A 17610-nucleotide genomic window follows, 5' to 3' on the forward strand; every position below is an offset into this window, starting at 1 on the left:
AAACTCCGAGGCATGCATCAGCGTTTCGAAAGGGGAATTCCTGCGTGAGAAATTTGGATGAAACAGTACTGTACTAGTCCACTATCCAAAATCCAAATTTCTCACGCAGGAATTCCCCTATATTTAGGAGTAGGACCAGACATTTTGAACAGAGGTTGCTTTATTTTGAAATCTAGAAGGGGATCAATAAATTGTCCCTAACGACGATGGGCTCATCAAGGACTACATTAGTGATCATCTTAAAGACAAAATATCCCCCCTCCCGAAAAAAAAACCAATAAAAAATAAACAACAAATCAGACCCCCAAAAAGGAGAAATATAACATCATGTTTAAACTTGTTTTCAGTCTTGAATACATTGGATAGCTCCTATCTAGTATTTTCCCCGAATTTTGGAAGGCCTGCATTCAATTGTACCCATCACTGATCAGTGGGGGGGGGGGGGGGGGGGGGGGGGGGGGGGGGGGGGGGGGGTCTACCCGATTTGGGGGGGGGGGGGGTCTACCCGATGTTCCCCGAAATCCTTAGGATTAGGGTTAGGGTTAGGGTTGGGGTATGGTTAGGGTTATTGGGCAAGGATTTCGGGGAACATCAGTACTGGGCAACATTGATATTGGGGAACATATAGGTATTGGGGAACACAGGTATGCACCCATCAGTGGTGCAAACATGTACTTCACCATAAACAAATCACGAGGCACCAAAAGTACTATTCACAAACTTTCACCTGTTTTTTTTTCTCGCCCCCGAAAAGATAATCAAATATCCTGAAATATGTCCATTGTCAAAGCCAATGTACCATGCATGGCAGAACTCTTTGTGTTGTTCCATATATTTTTCGTTTTGGAATTTCGGGGCATTCTCCTGTTATTGGAGGAGTTTCTCAACTTGGAATTCCCAATTTTCGGTTGTCGATGAGAAATGGGAACTGTGCAGTCCCTTCTCTAGGGACGGGGGGGGGGACAAGGCGTCAAAAGGGATTAAAGGGGCATTAAGGCCTGAAATCCCCGAAAATGTCATGTTTTGGATTGTTTACTTGTACCATTTCAATAAAAGGTCTGTTTGAAAGGAAACTAACCTGATGTTTTACCGTTCCCGAGAAAAGACGAAAAAAAACCCCCCAACACCCCGGTTGCGTATACGGACATTTTGTGGTTCCAGCCGTGACCACTCAATGCACGGTATATGCTGCGTGCCATGTGGTACATAATACACACAGCGCCGATTCACAGTGGTTCACGCACGTCCGCAGAATGCGAAGCATTGTGCGCCAGGAATCACAATTACTGAGCATTCAACACTTCGAATTCCGAGTGTCAAACGTTTGACCCCCGAAACTCGTTCTCGCATGGTTGTCGCAAGAAAATAACACAAGAACGCCCAGTTTTGAAAGGATGGTTGTGTGGACATTTATATCCTACTTTTAAATGCTCTTTCCAATTAACATCATTTCGTTTAAAACGGGATTTGTAGCTCATTGGACGCACCCCTTACAGAAATGTCCCATGTAATTCCCATGGGAAATTTTCCCATGGGACCCCATGGGAATTGCATGGTGAATTGGACACCATGTAGCATGGGATTTTTCCCATGAGAGTTTTCCCATTGGCTTTTTCCCATGGGAAATTTTGTATTGGTTTTTTCCCATGTATGGTTTCCTTTCATTTCTCAAAAAAATTATTGCTCCATGGTATTTTTCAATAACAACTTCCTATACATTTTAACCCTGTGTGTTAAGTGCTATTCACCAAGTAGGTAAAGCACATCACAGAACTCCGATGGGAATTGTTCTACATAAGGAGGGGCTTGTGCACTTTATGACTAATATGACATTATTGCTCCAATACCACTTGTCAAGTTGTACCATATTATCACAGTGTTCCCAATTTATTTTCTCATAAATGTTTCCAACCATAATAATAAATGAATCAATATTATCCAAAGTTTGAATGACACATTGTCTACATAAAAAAATACTGTATGCATCATTTAACTTCACTTATCAACAGACAAATTCAAAAATGTGCAATTACAACACTCGTTATTGTAAGAGATTCTCACAAAAATGTCCCATGGTGGTCCCATGGTGTCCCATGGTGGTCCCATGGTGTTCCCATGGTGTCCCATGGTGTTTATCCCATTGTGTTCAATTGGTGAACATCCACAGGAGTTTCCCATGGTCAGCTTAACAAATAGAATTCTTGATAACCTCTATGGCCACAAGGGAAATATTTTTAATTGAATTCAAATTTACAGCTAGGCGAATAAGTAATTAAATCAAAGAAAGGTTTGCCTATAACTTGGGAGTGCAATTGGGTCTATGATGGTTTTTCATGGCACATGCATGTTCTCCAGTATAACCCGGCAGTGTCCCCGTGCTGCCTTTTAAATCTCCATGGTGTTCCCATTGTATCCATAATTTATATCACCCACATTATGGTGTTCCCATGGCGTCCGAATCCTCATGGTGTATCCATGTGTCTAAAATCCCCATATCCTCATGGTGTACCCATGTGTCTAAAATCCCCATGATGTTCCCATGGTGTCCAGTAAATCCCCATGGTGTTCCCATGGTGACATACAATCCCAATGGTGTTCCCATGGTGTCCATAAAATCCCCATGGTGTTCCCATGGTGTCCATAAAATCGCCATGGGGTTCCCATGGTGTTCCCATGGTGTCAGTAAATTCCCATGATGTTCCCATGGTGTCCAGTAAATCCCCATGGTGTTCCCATGGTGACATACAATCCCAATGGTGTTCCCATGGTGTCCGTAAAATCCCCATGGTGTTCCCATGGAGCTCATAAAATCCCCATGGTGTTCCCATGGAGCTCGTAAAATCCCCATGGTGTTCCCATGTTGTCCATACAATCTCCATGGTGTTCCCATGGGTTTCCCATGATGATCATTTTAACTTACATGGTGTTCTTGATGACCCCATGGGTTCCCCATGGGGTCCCATGGGAATCCCATGGGACCCCATGGGAATCCCATGGGATGCTCATGGGACATTTCTGTAAGGGACAGGACGTAATCCCACTTTAAAATAAGTTCCTAATCATCCCTCAAACTCGTCCCAAGGAATTACTTTATCTTCAACATCGTTTCCAATAGAAACCCCTGTGGTAAACTTTCTTCTCGTATCCTGATTCAATACAGTAACGGCAAGTAATGGATTTATATCGTGTACTTGGTGTTTTAATTTCCAACGTGTAGTACGTATTGTAACGTTCGCTGTGAATTATTACGTCCACTGCACTTCATAAACAATTCTCCATTTTCCATTTTGCTTATGTTAATCATAGCGCTCTAAGGGCTGCAAAGTAAAACATCATTCAAAACAAACAACAAACGACTGCAAGTACTTAATTTCATAAACTGCAGGCTCAATACTGATATTACACATAGCAGACATTATTTCAGCTCCATTATTACAACAAAAATAGCACCAAATATTGACATTTTGAAATTAAACTGGCTTGATTTCATCAAATAAATACAACAGGATCAAAATTATACATCTATAAAGTTCAAAATGTACAGGCTAAATTCAATAGAGTTGAACACAATAAATGTAAGTATTATGACATTAAATCCTGTGACATAAAAGCGTTCAATTTGAGACGCTATTGTTTAAGATTAAATATATTCTAATTTTAATTTGTTCACATAAACATAAACATATTACTCCTTGCGCTTTATTATCTTTTTTTTTCATCAGAAAAGAAGTCTACTTCATTGGTGCCATGAATATAATTCATGTGAATGATTTGATCTACAAGTAAAGTCTTTATGGAATATGGTCATTTTTAAAGTGAACTAATTACTATTTTTTTTTCAATCATACGGTGAGATAAAAATATCCTGAATTCAGTACACATATTATATATCACTGCTGGGCTCTTGCACTGCAGATGCCAGACATACAAACATCTCAATTCTAAAAAGGTACGATGGACCATTTGTCATTTGTGCAATTTTTTCTTTGTTTAAAGCAACATTCATAAATACCTCAGACAGTTTAGCTATTCCTATTGGTCGAGAGCCCGTCACGTGGCCGGTATTAAACGGATGATAAAGACATGGCTAGCTGGTCTTAAACACTTTTCCAGTGTCACAATAAAATGTGGACTCCTAAAAATCCAGTGCCTCTTGTCGTTTCATTGGTTGAACGTTCACAATCCTCACGTAGGCATGCGCAACACTACCAGGGAGTCAGAATTTTATAGTTCTAAATTCAAAACGCAACGCGCCAGGTGCGTTCTGCGCGACATCGCGCAGAACATGATACGCGCGCGTCAATCTCCATAAAAGGGTTGTTTACATCTTACTCGCCAGCTGAACACTCCATTATTTTGCAAGAGGGATGTTTCAAAAAGCATAAAGTGAATTTGTTGAACAAAATCGGGATGTTTTGAACGAATTATATGATTTTTTCTTACCGAAAAGGTATTTATGAATGGGAATAAATATGTGCTCCGTCGGTATTTATCACTCTGTTTAAGACCACTTAGAGTCTGGGTGCTGATAATTACCCTCGCCTCCGGCTCATTTATATCGTTGACAAAGTAATCTTTTTAACAATAACTTTGGCCAGTTACTTTTTGGATAGCTGCTAATGGTCCACTCTGCCTTTAAAAAGTCTGACTTAAATCTTCTTTTCTGGCAACAGCTCACAATTTCAACTGCCATAGCGTTCGGTTTCGATTCCGTCTTAATACAGCATGGATTCCTCACTCCCAGAGTTTAAGTAGCGAGCATCTTGATCAGTCGTTGGTGCAGCACCTGCGCGTTCTGCTGGCAGCAACTCTGCCGGAGGTAAGGCAGGAAGAAGGAGAGTGAGCCCTCGCTTGGCAGACACCGGAGAAGCTCCTCAGGAGCCAGGAGGTTACTGACGTGACCCAGGACTCCTGGAGGAGAACAAATCCATAGAAGACATTGTTAAGGGTTATTGTGGGATTCTTACATTTAAAGCAACAAAGTTACTCAAATTTCAAGCAGGGTACATAAGAACTAACTCCCTTTTCACACTAGATGAATCTCAGGGTTGACACAGGGTTGAAAACATGCATCATTTTCACACTAGAGCCTCTCAACCCGGGTTGAACTCAACCCTGGGTGAAGCCAGTGTCGCCCTGGGTTGAGTTTTTGATTTTTCAACCCTGCGTCAACCCTGCGTCAACCCCGAGATTGAGTTCGCCCCGGGTTGAACTCAACCCTGCTCCAGAACAGGGTTGAGATTTTCAGCCCAGGTTGAAATTCTTGCCAGGGTTCGAAACAGTAGTAACTGAGCACGATAAGCTTGATTTGCATGAAACAAGTGTGAAACGATGCGGGGTTGAACGCTGGGTTGAAAAATCAAAAACTCAACTCAGGGCGAAACTGGCTTCACCCAGGGTTGAGTTCAACCCGGGTTGAGAAGCTCTAGTGTGAAAAGGAAGCTGTTGACGTATCAGATCAGTGGCTACTTTGAGAAAACAGAGAAAACACACGCACAAGTTTTTGGGTCTTGTCACTAGATTCCTTTGCTTACGTACAAAAAAAGTGTGTGCAAATGACTTTGAACTTTGAAAAGAAACCATTTCAGGCAGAATAATTTCACAGGGTATTTGGTACCGGTACTACCTTCACTTCGAGCAATTTTTTTCTGTCGTTAAATTAGTAGGCACTTTTTTGAGTAATTGTACACGATCCTATGTGGCCTTCACACCTTGTGTGACTAACATGAAATGCTTGTTGGCCATAGCTTTACATAAGACATTTTAAATAGTGTGCTCTGTTCGTCCTGATGACAAACAGAGCACACTGTTTGAAACGTTGAGTTAAACCAACTGGTTCTTCTCAGAACCACACAACTCACTTAGAGGTATTATTCAGATGGTGTTACCCCAAACCTCTGATTAATTAGCCATAGATTTGGCGAAGCTTTCCCAAGGCCTGGGCCGAATTCCCAAGATCTTGGGAAACATCCATAGGAGTGGCCATGCTGCTCATGACCCGCTAGTCCAAAGGTTCTTTAGTCCAAAGGGTCATTAGTCCGAAGGTTCATTTGTCCGAAGTTTCAATAATCCGATGGTTCAATAGTCTGAAGGTTCGATAGTCCGAAGGGTCCATTTGTCCGAAAACATAAGAAGGTTATTAGTCCGAAGGTCTGATAGTACGAATAGACGATAGGGCTCGATAGTCCGGATAGACAATAAGGTCCGATAGTTCGAATTGACGATATGGTTTGATAGTCTGAATGGACAATAAGGTTCGATAGTCCGAATTAACATTAGGACTATAATTGTCGATTCGGACTATCGGACCTAAATGCCGATTCGAACTATCGGACCTTATTGCCGATTCGGACTATCGCACCTTATTTTCAATTTGAAATAATGAACCTTCGGACTAGTGAACCTTATTTTCGTTTCAGACTATTGAACATTCAGACTAATTAACCTTATTCTAAGTTCGGACTACCAAACCTTCGGACTAATGAACCTTTGGACTAAAGAACCTTTGGATTATTGCTTTAAATGTTTAAATTAATGACCCTTATTTCATTTTTGGACTAACGAACCCCCTCTTATGGGAATTGTGTGCATTCGGACTATCAAACATTAGGACTTTCGAACCTTCGGACTATCGGGCGGTCCTCCAGATTCTTAGGTGTGCTCCAATTCTGTGTGCATGCAAATTGCAATGCCGGAAATGGGCCTTGTTCCACAAGGTTATCAGACACTCCCTTGACCTGCCTCGTTGGGCCCTACCTGTCAAAATCTGCAGATAGTCGGCCTGGTTGCTGGATGACGCCTCTCCTCCTCCGTCTCTGCCCCTGTCTCCTCCCACCTCAGGCGCAAGACTCATCTCTGCTCCTCGATCCAATAGCATCTTCAGCAACTCCTTCCATCTTAAAAAAAAAAAAAAAAAAAAAAATCAAAAAATTTAAACAAAATAAAATCATTTCAGATGGTGAAATGTAAAATGTTCACTCAATGGTGTTAAGGATTCATTAGTGTGAATAAACACAATGTAATACAATGAAAGTTACTAAGGGAATATAATGTGTGCTTGAGAGGTTAGGCCAAAAAAAAAAGTCTTCGGTTTCTGGTATGGAGCTTGCCCAAAAAGTGGTGTGGCGACGCCTTCAAATGTCGGCTGATGACTGCAAATGGTGCCTGACTAAACTTAGTGCAAATATATGGGAGTCCAGAGAGGCCACATAAAGCTTATTCTCGATCATAACCCCATCTAAAAACACGTTAAAATTGTGCAGCAGCAGGATTCCAGTCAAACCAGTGAGTTTGGCGGTTTTGAGACATCATCTTTTTTATTGAAAAAAAAAAAACTTTTTCATTTTGCCGACGCGCATGGCTACGGCGACGCGCGCGCATATCAGAAACTGGAGACTTTTTTTTTGGCCTTATAAACTCCAGCTGTATCTCTGCAGATACAGCTGTGGCGAATTTAGGACTATGAAATACTGACTCAATGGTACCATTGCGCATGCCTGCGTGAGGATTGTTAACGTTCAACCAATACAAAGGTAAAAGGCATGGTACTGGATTTCATAGGAGTCCAAATTTCATGTGACACTGGTAAAGTGTTTAAGACCAGCTAGCCATGTCTTTATCATCCGTTCAAGACAGGCCATGTGACGGGCTCTCGACCAATAGGAATGGGTAAACTGTCTTAGGTATCTATGAATTAAAGGGAATATACATCATTTGCTTTTGCTGTAATTTTCAGAAATGGATGGAATTGGGGGGTTGGAAATATATAGCAAATATAGTTACACTGACTTTTTTTGAGGTTTTGGGTTCGAAAATGCTATAAAACCCAAGAAAAACAATCATTTTTTTGTAGTCTGGTTCCCTGACTCCATTTAAGAAGAAACAGAGCAGTTTACATACATTGGGGAATTGTAAGGTCAGGGAACCAGTCTAGCTGACTTGTACCCGTTCATAGGTGTGTAATCGATTGCAAACAAGTGCGATGGTCAATTGGGGCCAGTATTTGAAAAAAAGCCAAATCGCGGGCCGATCAGCGTTGGAAATTGATACAAAAATACTACTTTTCTTGAAAATGACAGTATACCAGGTGCCATGATTTTACAGGATGCTTTACACTGTCATTCACTAACAGTCCAGCAAGGTATTTCAAAATGATTTGGTAGTTTTATTTTTTGATGTTTGCAAATGTTGTATTTTCCCTTTAAATGTTTTTAGGACTCACTTTTGGGTGTCTTTGCCGAATGTGTCCTGGGCGTAATCGAGGACGATCCCTGGATGTTCTTTGATCAGTAGCTGCAGGATAGCCTGGGGGTCCAGCACTGACCGGCAGACGGTGTCCAGCGACTGCAGGGACTGGCTGAAAGTAAGGGTGGTGGGCGTGGCACTAGTGGGAGTGGCAGGTGTGATGGGTTTGGCATCGGTGGGCGTGGCTTGGGTGGGCGCGGCTGGGGTGGGCGCGGCTGAGGTGGGCATGGCTGGGGAGAATGCGCCTGGGGTGGGCATGGCTGGAGCGGGTGTGGCATGAGTGGGCGTGGTTGTAGAGGGTGTGGTCACTGCAGCCGCTTTGATCAGTCCCATGACCCGGCTGGCCAGCGCAGGACTAGCACAGGGGGAGGTGATGAGGCTCTGACAGAAAAGACATAAAGATTCAATGGAATATTTGGGGGGGGGGGGGTTATCAATAAATTTAAAAGACAGAAAGTAGTAGGTTCATATTTATCAACAGTGTGCCTGCGGGTTATAGGTTCAAATCTCACTTCGCTAAATTTCCCTGTTCAACTGAAAAATGAACCTAGCCAAGATTCCCTTTGAAAATAATCAGTTTATCATTATCGATCAGTGATATCAATCATTTGATTGAGTTCGATGGATTTCTGGTCCCTCACCTGAATATTGAGCAAGTCGTCGTTACAGCAGCAGCACGGACACACGATCTCCTCCTCCCCCTTCCCATCAGCCCCTGCTGGCCTGCCCTGCTGTGATTGGCCCGGCGCGTTCGGCCTTTGACCCCCTCCAAACTTGCCCAGGATCGGGGTCTGCAGGCGGCCCATGAAACCCCTGGCGGGCCGTGGGTTGCTGGGACTCACGGCCTGCAGGCATTTGAACGTCAGCGACTCTGGTCCTGCAAGAAAAAAAATAATAAAAACAACCATCACATGCAAACACTACTCTGCTATTGTAGACAGAGGTGACACCAAAACTAGCAAGGAACAATTGAAACAGGGAAGATCTCAGAAATACGATCGTCAAGAAGAGACTGCTCAATACCTTGGAAAGGCGGTAGATAGTCCATCCACTCAGGCGTCTTGTGGAAACATCCCCCGCCAAGTCCAAAGAACTGGGGAGAAAACAAATGGGCAAGGGGAGTTAGTCAACAAATATATTAAACATGGTATATTTCGGGTTGATGGTCCATATTCGCTCCCCTATAGGAAGTGTAGTTGGTTCATTGGTTTATTTCATAAAAATCATATTGCAGCAAAATGCTGAATTACATGACATTTACAGTGTACAATAAAAAGACAGCTAAAACAAAAATTTATAAAAAAAAAACCCCAAAACCTGGAAATTACATTTACATTGGATAATAAGAGTTTTTAAATTGGAGATAAAATATTTATATAATATTGGATGGCTTTGAGGTGGATACAAGAATATATTGCACGAGCTATGACAATATTGCACGAGTCGAAGCAAGTGCAATATTGTCATAGCGAGTGCAATATATTCTTGTATCCACTGAAAACAAGCCATCCAATATTATTATTATTATTTATATCAGGCTGACTTGATCCACAAGAAGCACAATTCAAGACACTGTCTTCATTACATCTTTTTCGTTCACATCAAATGTTTTGAAGCTGCCACTGTAATTGTTAACAGCAGTACGCGTATACCTGGCCTTCTGCGCGCTGCATGCGCGCGGCGTGTTCCGTGTTCGACGGTACGCGCGCGCGCTACGCTCTGTTGAGTGGTTGACAACTGTGACTTTCTATGCTCTTGATCAAGCGGGAACCTGCAAAAATGCCCGGATTCAGTCAACTTTTTATGAAAGCATACAATATGCTGATTTATTTTCACCGCCGGAAGCCTGATATAAATAATAATTAGTTATCTAAAAATACAGTACAACAGACAAATGATTAACCACTGACGATGGTGGAGTAATTGCACTATTTCTTGTTCAACATCTCAGTCATGTAAGGCAGGGGGCTAGTCCTAAATCTGTTGGTGCTGCACCTATATGATTTGAATTTAGTTTGGGTTCTGAGGGTCATTGGCTTGTACTCAGAGGGACGGAACCACTCAGAGAACTGCGGAGATGTACATGCTTTTGTGGCAAAGTCTCTGCAGATTTGCTGTCGCCTTACATGAAGAGGCTCAAGTTCCAGTTAAATCAAGGAATCTGTGTGCCCAGAATGCATATACAGACACGCTGTAAAACGTGACGTCGCTTTTAGTTCCCAAAGCGAAGCTCGTCCAACTCACCGGAAGGACATTTCTGAACCTCAGAACAGTCAAGTACTTTTGTAATACAGTAACTCATAAGAGTTTAAATCGCATTGTGGACTACTTTTTAGTAGAGGAGGCGTCTTTATTGTCCACATAATTCTCCAGTTCGACATCATTAAGCTCGGGAAAATGCTAATAACATTTACGTGCCGCCATCTTTTCAGGTGTAGCTCCGGCGATGTTCGCGCGTGCGTACTACATCCGTGCGATGGTTCCACGATTGCTTCGTAAAGAGCACGCGTAGTAGACTGTCGCGCGGGTAACCCATGCCACAGTCTACTATGCATGCGTATTTACCCTGTGCATGAATACTCGCGCACGCTTGGTAAACAGCAAAAATAGCATCTGGCACGTGATGATGAACAGACCAGTGAGAATTTGACTCTCGATCATGAATATGTATGAGGTATGGTAATTTTGGTCAAATCACCATGGGGCAGGGCTTAATGGACAGGTCAAGGAATTTGACCATCGATCATGAATATGTATGAGGTATGGTAATTTTGGTCCAATCACCATGGGGCAGGGCTTAATCAGTGTTGTAGTCGAGGCCACAACCTCCGAGGCCGAGGCCAAGGCCGAGGCCACAACCTCCGAGGCCAAGGCCGAGGCCGAGGCCACAACCACGAGGCCAAGGCCAAGGCCGAGGCCACCACCTCCGAGGCCAAGGCCGAGGCCGAGGCCAGCTATCAAAACACGTAATAAAATATAAATCACTAAAACAAGGCTAAGATTATGTTGGAGTTTTAACATCCTTTCAGTTGAATTCACTGAGTTTTGGAGTGCCTGGCTTAAAAAATTTACAGCTTGCAATGGGTTTCCTCTTGTAGGAAGTTTAATTTTTTAAAGAAAGAAATCTCAAGTTTGGTATCACTGAAAGCAAATTACATTACAAATCAATGGCGTTTGCATCAGTCTCATAGGTGTTTGCCCTTTGGAGATACAACAATTTAAATGGCCAACTTTTGAGTTTCTATTCTGTAAGATTTACATCGTTTACTTTTAGCATGTCTTATAAATATCATTTCAAAATGCTTAATATCATAGGAATCCCCATTAAATAAACAACAACTTGATTTTTGAGTCAGGTTTTTACCACTCATAACCAAAAAGTTACGACCCCCCCCCCCCCGACTTTCGCACTGTCCAGGCGCGCGCCCGAGCAAACACCGCGATGCGACCAGACAATGCCAGACGGCCCGCCGTTACGCACGGGCAAAGCATAGTTCCAATCCCGCTCGTACAACGGGATAAGTGTCCACGCATTATCACCGTTATAATACCGCGGTACCAGACAAAGTCTGGCAATGGCCAATCCCGCTCCAAGTAACACGGAACATGGGTGCATGATATCACTCACTCAGTTCATCAAAATGACCATGAATTCTCGGATCATCCGATTTGAATCCAATGGCTTCGAAGAATTTTAAGATCATGGCAAGAGGTAGGGATTCCAGAGGTTTTAGCCGTATATCTGTAACCACGCAAAAATTAGTCAATTTCAAACCGTGCTTATACATGTAATAAGTACCAACATGGCTCTAAAAATACAAAAAAAGTATCCTGGTAGCACGAGGAATACTGACCTTTATTATTAAAACATTCATTCAGAACTTTGCATTCATTTGGATGGAAAAACGAATTCTGAAATCGCGCTTTCCATATTGACCATTTGCACCAAACATTACCGTGTGAGCCGGAACTTTCATTGAAATTGCCGAGTAAAAATAAAATCTACTTGATAAATCGTAATTGTTTTTATCATATCTTTATGGGGGGAAAATGGTACGGACTTCTACACACGATCGTACCCACAAAGTTCAGACTTTTACTGAAACAGTGGCCTATGAAAAGAAATGATTAAGCTTGCCGCACCTTGCCGCAAATTATTTTTAAAGGTCGGGGTACAGAGGCGAAACGAGAAAATTTTGTACAACACTGCGACCAGACTAGTCTACTACCACATGTTATTGTACGCAAATGGGAATGGTGCCAGACTTATGTAGTCTGGCACGCGGTAACAGTTATAATGCTTGCACGCACTTGGAAAGCCGAAGCGCAGGCTAGGCGAAGATGCTACGTACGTGAGTACGTATAATGCAACTATTTCCAGTTCATTCGTGCGTATACATTGTATGCGTTCGTTTCACGGAACCCACTGCGGCAGAATCTGGAGGGTTTGATACGGTAAACAAATAAAATTAATTAGAATAGAAAACACATCAAAATAGGCGGCCTCGAGCCGGCCTCGACCGATTCGCCGAGGCCAGAAGGCTCAGAGGCCGAGGCCAAGGCCGAGGCATTGCACCTCCGAGGCCAAGGCCGAGGCCGAGGCCATGAAAATCGGCCTCGAGGCCGGCCTCGAGGCCGAGGCCGGCCTCGAGACCTCCAACACTGGGCTTAATGGACAGGTCAAGGAATTTGACTCTCGATCATGAATATGTATGAGGTATGGTAATTGTGGTCCAATCATCCATGGGGCAGGGCTTAATGGACAGGTCAAGGAATTTGACTCTCGATCATGAATATGTATGAGGTATGGTAATTGTGGTCCAATCATCCATGGGGCAGGGCTTAATGGACAGGTCAAGGAATTTGACTCTCGATCATGAATATGTATGAGATATAGCAATTTTGGTCAAATCACCATGGGGCAGGGCTTAATGGACAGGTCAAGGAATTTGACTCTCGATCATGAATATGTATGAGGTATGGTAATTTTGGTCCAATCACCATGGGGCAGGGCTTAATGGACAGGTCAAATGACACGGACAGAGATCGATACTCACAATGTGGGTGTGTCTTGACGACTGGCGGAGGGGGGCACCCTTAGACATACCTTTCTTCAACCTCTCAAAGTATATCTCCAACAGTAATTCCTGTCATCATTCACAAATCAGATTTATTCTCAGATTAATAGAAAGTATATTCATCCTCTTAAAGGGGCACTAGGTCCTGAAATCCCCCAAATTTTATGTTTTGGATTGTTTACTTATCCTATTTCAAAGAGCTGGTTGAAAGGAAACCAACCTAATGTCTTACCGTTCCCGAGAAAAGACGAAAAAAAACCTGCTTGTTTACATCGGACACGACGGAGTACGAATATGTTTTTCGTGTCATTCTCAGTGTACGATATACACGTTGTGTGTCTCAGGAACAGCACACGGTGACCAATCACCAACGCAAAAAAAGTGGTTTCTTCAACGTCCGCAAAAGGCAAATTCTTTATGAATGAAATCACAACTAGCATCCAAACAGCTCGAATTTATGGGGTCGCAAAAGTGGACCCTGATATTCGTTCTCGCACGCATAATACAGGAATAACACAAAAACGCCCAGTTTTGAAAGGACACCTGTGTGGATGTTTATATCCTACTTTTAAATGTTATTTCCGATTAACATCATCTCGTTCAAAGCGCATTTTGTAGCCCAATTGGGCTGTTCCAGGACCCAGTGGCCCTTTAACTCTTGTAATGCTTTAGTACAGTTCTGGACAAAATTCCTTGTTACCCCGTAAAATCCGTAAGCTCAGACTTTTTGGCTACAATAAGAGGTCTTTCGCTAACGCCAAGCAGAGCCATGAAAATGGGCCCTGTCCTTTCATATTGCGACAGACGGAATGTTCTTAACAACACCCCTGGTACGTTGATACTCACTGCAGCACCGGGAAGCACCCCGTGACGATGGTTGCTGGACACCACTTCCTCCAGGAAACGTTTGAGGTGACTGTTGGCCAGCGAAGTCAGCGATTCATTCTCATCCTTTCAAAAACAAATTTGAAAGGATGCATTTTTAAAACAACTGAGTTTTTTTCTCCAAAATCTGGAGGAAATCGCTAATTTCCAGAATTTGTCCCCGTGAGGTGTGAGTGACCAATGATAAAAATTAGCTGAAAACAGCTGAAAAAGGTGTGAAAAACCTGAACTTTGGAAATCTCCTATACTTTTGTATACAGCCAAGTGAGAGGAAAAAAGCTGAAATCCAAAACAAAAAAAAGCTGAAATCAGCTTTAAAGCTGAGATTTCACACCCCTGATGATCTCCAGAACTCCTTTTGGTGTACCACAAAACCGTCCGAGCACTGTTTTATGGTTATTTATCTGTGAATAAACACAATGTTATACAATGTAGTACAGTTGTTAATGGGCTCATGTCGTCACCGTTTTGACGAAGAGACACATTTGTGCACATAGATGAAAATTGGTGGATTTTTCAATTGGCATTTTTGTGTACATTTCTCCCCCAGAATTGAAAAATATATAACTTAGAAAATAGTCCAGGAGTTAAATAGCCAAAAACACTTCTCTCTGTTCATAAAATCATGTTTAATTAGAAGATATTAATTACTGAAGATATCCGTCACTTCGTCAAAACGGAAAATCTACTTCTTAACAAACTGAGGCATATGTTTGTACACAGCGCGTGCGCGTATTTAAAATGTATACATTTTAGAACGCAGATGCGTCACTTCGTCAAAATGCAAATTGTGGAGGCTTCATATTTCTAAATATAGCACACGTGTAAATTCAATGAGACTAAGTGACACATAGAGATGCGTCACTTCGTCAAAACGAAAAACTTTGTGTGAAGCACTTTCAACACTTTATGCAATTAGCGTAATTAACGCAATTAGCATAATTAACAAACGATGGAATGTTGAAATTTGGTAATTATGTAGAGGACATCATAAAATGCTAGAATATCCAAAAAATCTCAGATTTCAGAAAATCTCGGTTTTGGACGGATGCGTCACTTCATCAAAACGGTGACGATGTGAAGGCAATACTCACCCTGAGTAGTTTGATGCACGTGTGCAGTGCGACAGTATTCTCATCAATGAGTTGAACCAAAGCAGAGAGGAGACTTTCTGGCTCCTGTTGGCGTATCAACTTGGGGGGGGGGGGGGGGGTAAAAAAAGCATGTTGATTTATTTCATTTATTTCTGGCAACCTCAAGTCTGTAGTCGAGTTTATCACAAGTCCATCACAAGTCCATCACAAAATAATGAATAAATAATAATTGTGTTTATATAGCGCTTTCCATCGTATCAACGATCTCAAAGCGCTTTACAATTATTACCCCGTTCATTAGGCCATGGGGCCACGCCGCAGCCGATATCAGCGCTCAATCGGTCCTCGACCCTCACAGGTACCCATTTATACTCCTGGGTGGAGAGAGGCAATTGTAGTTAAGGGCACAAACACCATGTTCCTGAGTCAAACACTAAACCACTGGACCATGGCGTTCTACACAAGTCCTCCAGTCCCAATTCAACTCACAAGTAATTCAAATGAGCTTTGACAAAGGCATTCCTTTGTTATTGTTCATCTACTGTTTCTTGTGACTGGACTTGTGACTGGACTCATGATTTACTTGTGACTGGACTTGTGATGGACTTGTGATGGACTGGGCTACATCCCTGTGTTGTACCCCCGTCCCAATAGAAACCAGTCCACTAGTGACCCCTGGTGACCATACCCAAGCCAAGTGTGAGAACTGGTCTTCGCATGAGCACCAGAAACAATCGGCAATGCACTCGAATGTCTCTCCCAGTAAAAGTTTTAAAAAAATAGTCTGTCTCGAGCCAATATGGCCCAATCAGGCTAATGTTTACTCTGGTTTCCTTGGCATAAAACAACTGAGAAAATTTCCATTTCCCCTGGATGGGATGCTAGTCTATGCAAGTTTACTCCCCAGCTAATGCCAGTACCCATTTATACTCCTGGGTGGAGAGAGGTAAGTGGAGGTGAAGTGGCTTGCCCAAGGACATAAACATATGACAGGCAGCTGGATTTGAATCCCTGACCCTCTTAGTCACAAACCCTAACCACTAGGCCGGACTCCCTCCAAATAGTCTCCCCAAAGTCTCCCTTCGTAACCTTTGAGGGGGCACTTGTGCACCGAGTCCATACACCATTATCCTGCTGCCACCATTTCAGTCATGTTCCCTGCATCCAATAACAGTACTGAGTGATAATGTTTTTTTTATGCAAAAAGAAACCAGACTATTTTTCCTTCCAGCCTCACTTTGGTTACATTGATTTGAATGGGGGAAAAAAAAATCAAAAGACAGCTGCAACATGATACTAGTTTATGCAAAGTAGTCCAACGATACCCCTGGTGACCGTACCTGGGCCAAGTGTGAGAACTGGTCGTCCCCTTGTAGCAGCAGGGAGGAGTGCTGGGTGCATAGCTGGGTGATCTCTTCTGTGGATAGGGTGCACAGAGTGGTCGCTGCTTGCTCCAAGTCACCCAGGCGTAGGTACACCTCAGACAGGGCTAAACGATCCAGATTGCCCCAACTACAAAGAAATAAAGGGGTTCTTCAAGCTCTTTTGAGGCAAATACCCTAACCCTGGCCTAAAGGCAGCATATTTGGGTGGGGGGGGGGAGGATGGTGTCATACCACCCCCCCTCAAAAGAATTACAAAGGTTTGTATACTTGGCATCTCCTAGATTGTGGGCTTGTCTGCCAGCAAAATCCTGCATATACCACTGACCCTATTACTCACTGTAGCTCCTGAAACTGTCTGTAGAAATCTTGATTTGCTCTTAAAGGGAATATACATCATTTGCAAACATCGACAAATAAAACTACCAAGTTTTTACGAAATACCTTACTAGGATGTTGGTAAATGACAGTCTAAAGCATCCTGTAAAATTATGGCACCTGGTATGAAGTCAATTTCAAGAAAATGGTATTTTTGTATACATTTCCAACGGTGGGCGGCCAACCACTGTTGGAAAAACCTAACTATTTTTCAACTACTGCTCCAACTTAACACTTGTTTTCAGTCCAAATTTTGTTTGCTATTGGTTACATGTTCATGAACAGGTGCAGGCCAGCTAGACTGGTTCCTTTACCTTACAATTTTCCGGCATCTATAAATTGATACATTTTATCTTTAGTGGAGTCAAGGAACCTTACTACTTGAACATTTTTGTTTTTCTTGGTTTTTCCAGCATTTTCGAACAAAAAACTTCAAACATGTCAGTGTAACAATATTTGATCTATTATACTAACCCCTCAAATAGTTCATTTCTGAAAATTACAGCAAAAGCCAATGATGTACATTCCCTTTAGTTACTCACTGTAGCA

General features: G+C 42.5%; 1 protein-coding gene across 2 annotated transcripts in view; it reads right to left on the bottom strand.

Annotated features, from left to right (window-relative positions):
* Positions 1–4504: 4504 nt before the first annotated feature.
* LOC119744921 overlaps positions 4505–17610 on the bottom strand; it is a 29384-nt gene continuing 16278 nt past the window's right edge. For both annotated transcript variants that reach the window (XM_038221122.1, XM_038221123.1), the window contains exons 16-24: positions 16642–16813; positions 15302–15400; positions 14169–14273; positions 13302–13391; positions 9268–9337; positions 8886–9121; positions 8222–8625; positions 6757–6896; positions 4505–4911 (exon numbers count right to left, since the gene is read on the bottom strand). In XM_038221122.1, the coding sequence (XP_038077050.1) occupies positions 4748–4911; positions 6757–6896; positions 8222–8625; positions 8886–9121; positions 9268–9337; positions 13302–13391; positions 14169–14273; positions 15302–15400; positions 16642–16813 (1480 nt within the window). In that variant the 3' untranslated portion in view covers positions 4505–4747. The remainder of the gene's footprint in view (positions 4912–6756; positions 6897–8221; positions 8626–8885; positions 9122–9267; positions 9338–13301; positions 13392–14168; positions 14274–15301; positions 15401–16641; positions 16814–17610) is intronic.

This window comes from Patiria miniata, unplaced genomic scaffold, assembly GCF_015706575.1.
Source record: "Patiria miniata isolate m_02_andy unplaced genomic scaffold, ASM1570657v1 HiC_scaffold_7, whole genome shotgun sequence".
In the NCBI taxonomy this organism is placed as follows: domain Eukaryota; kingdom Metazoa; phylum Echinodermata; class Asteroidea; order Valvatida; family Asterinidae; genus Patiria; species Patiria miniata.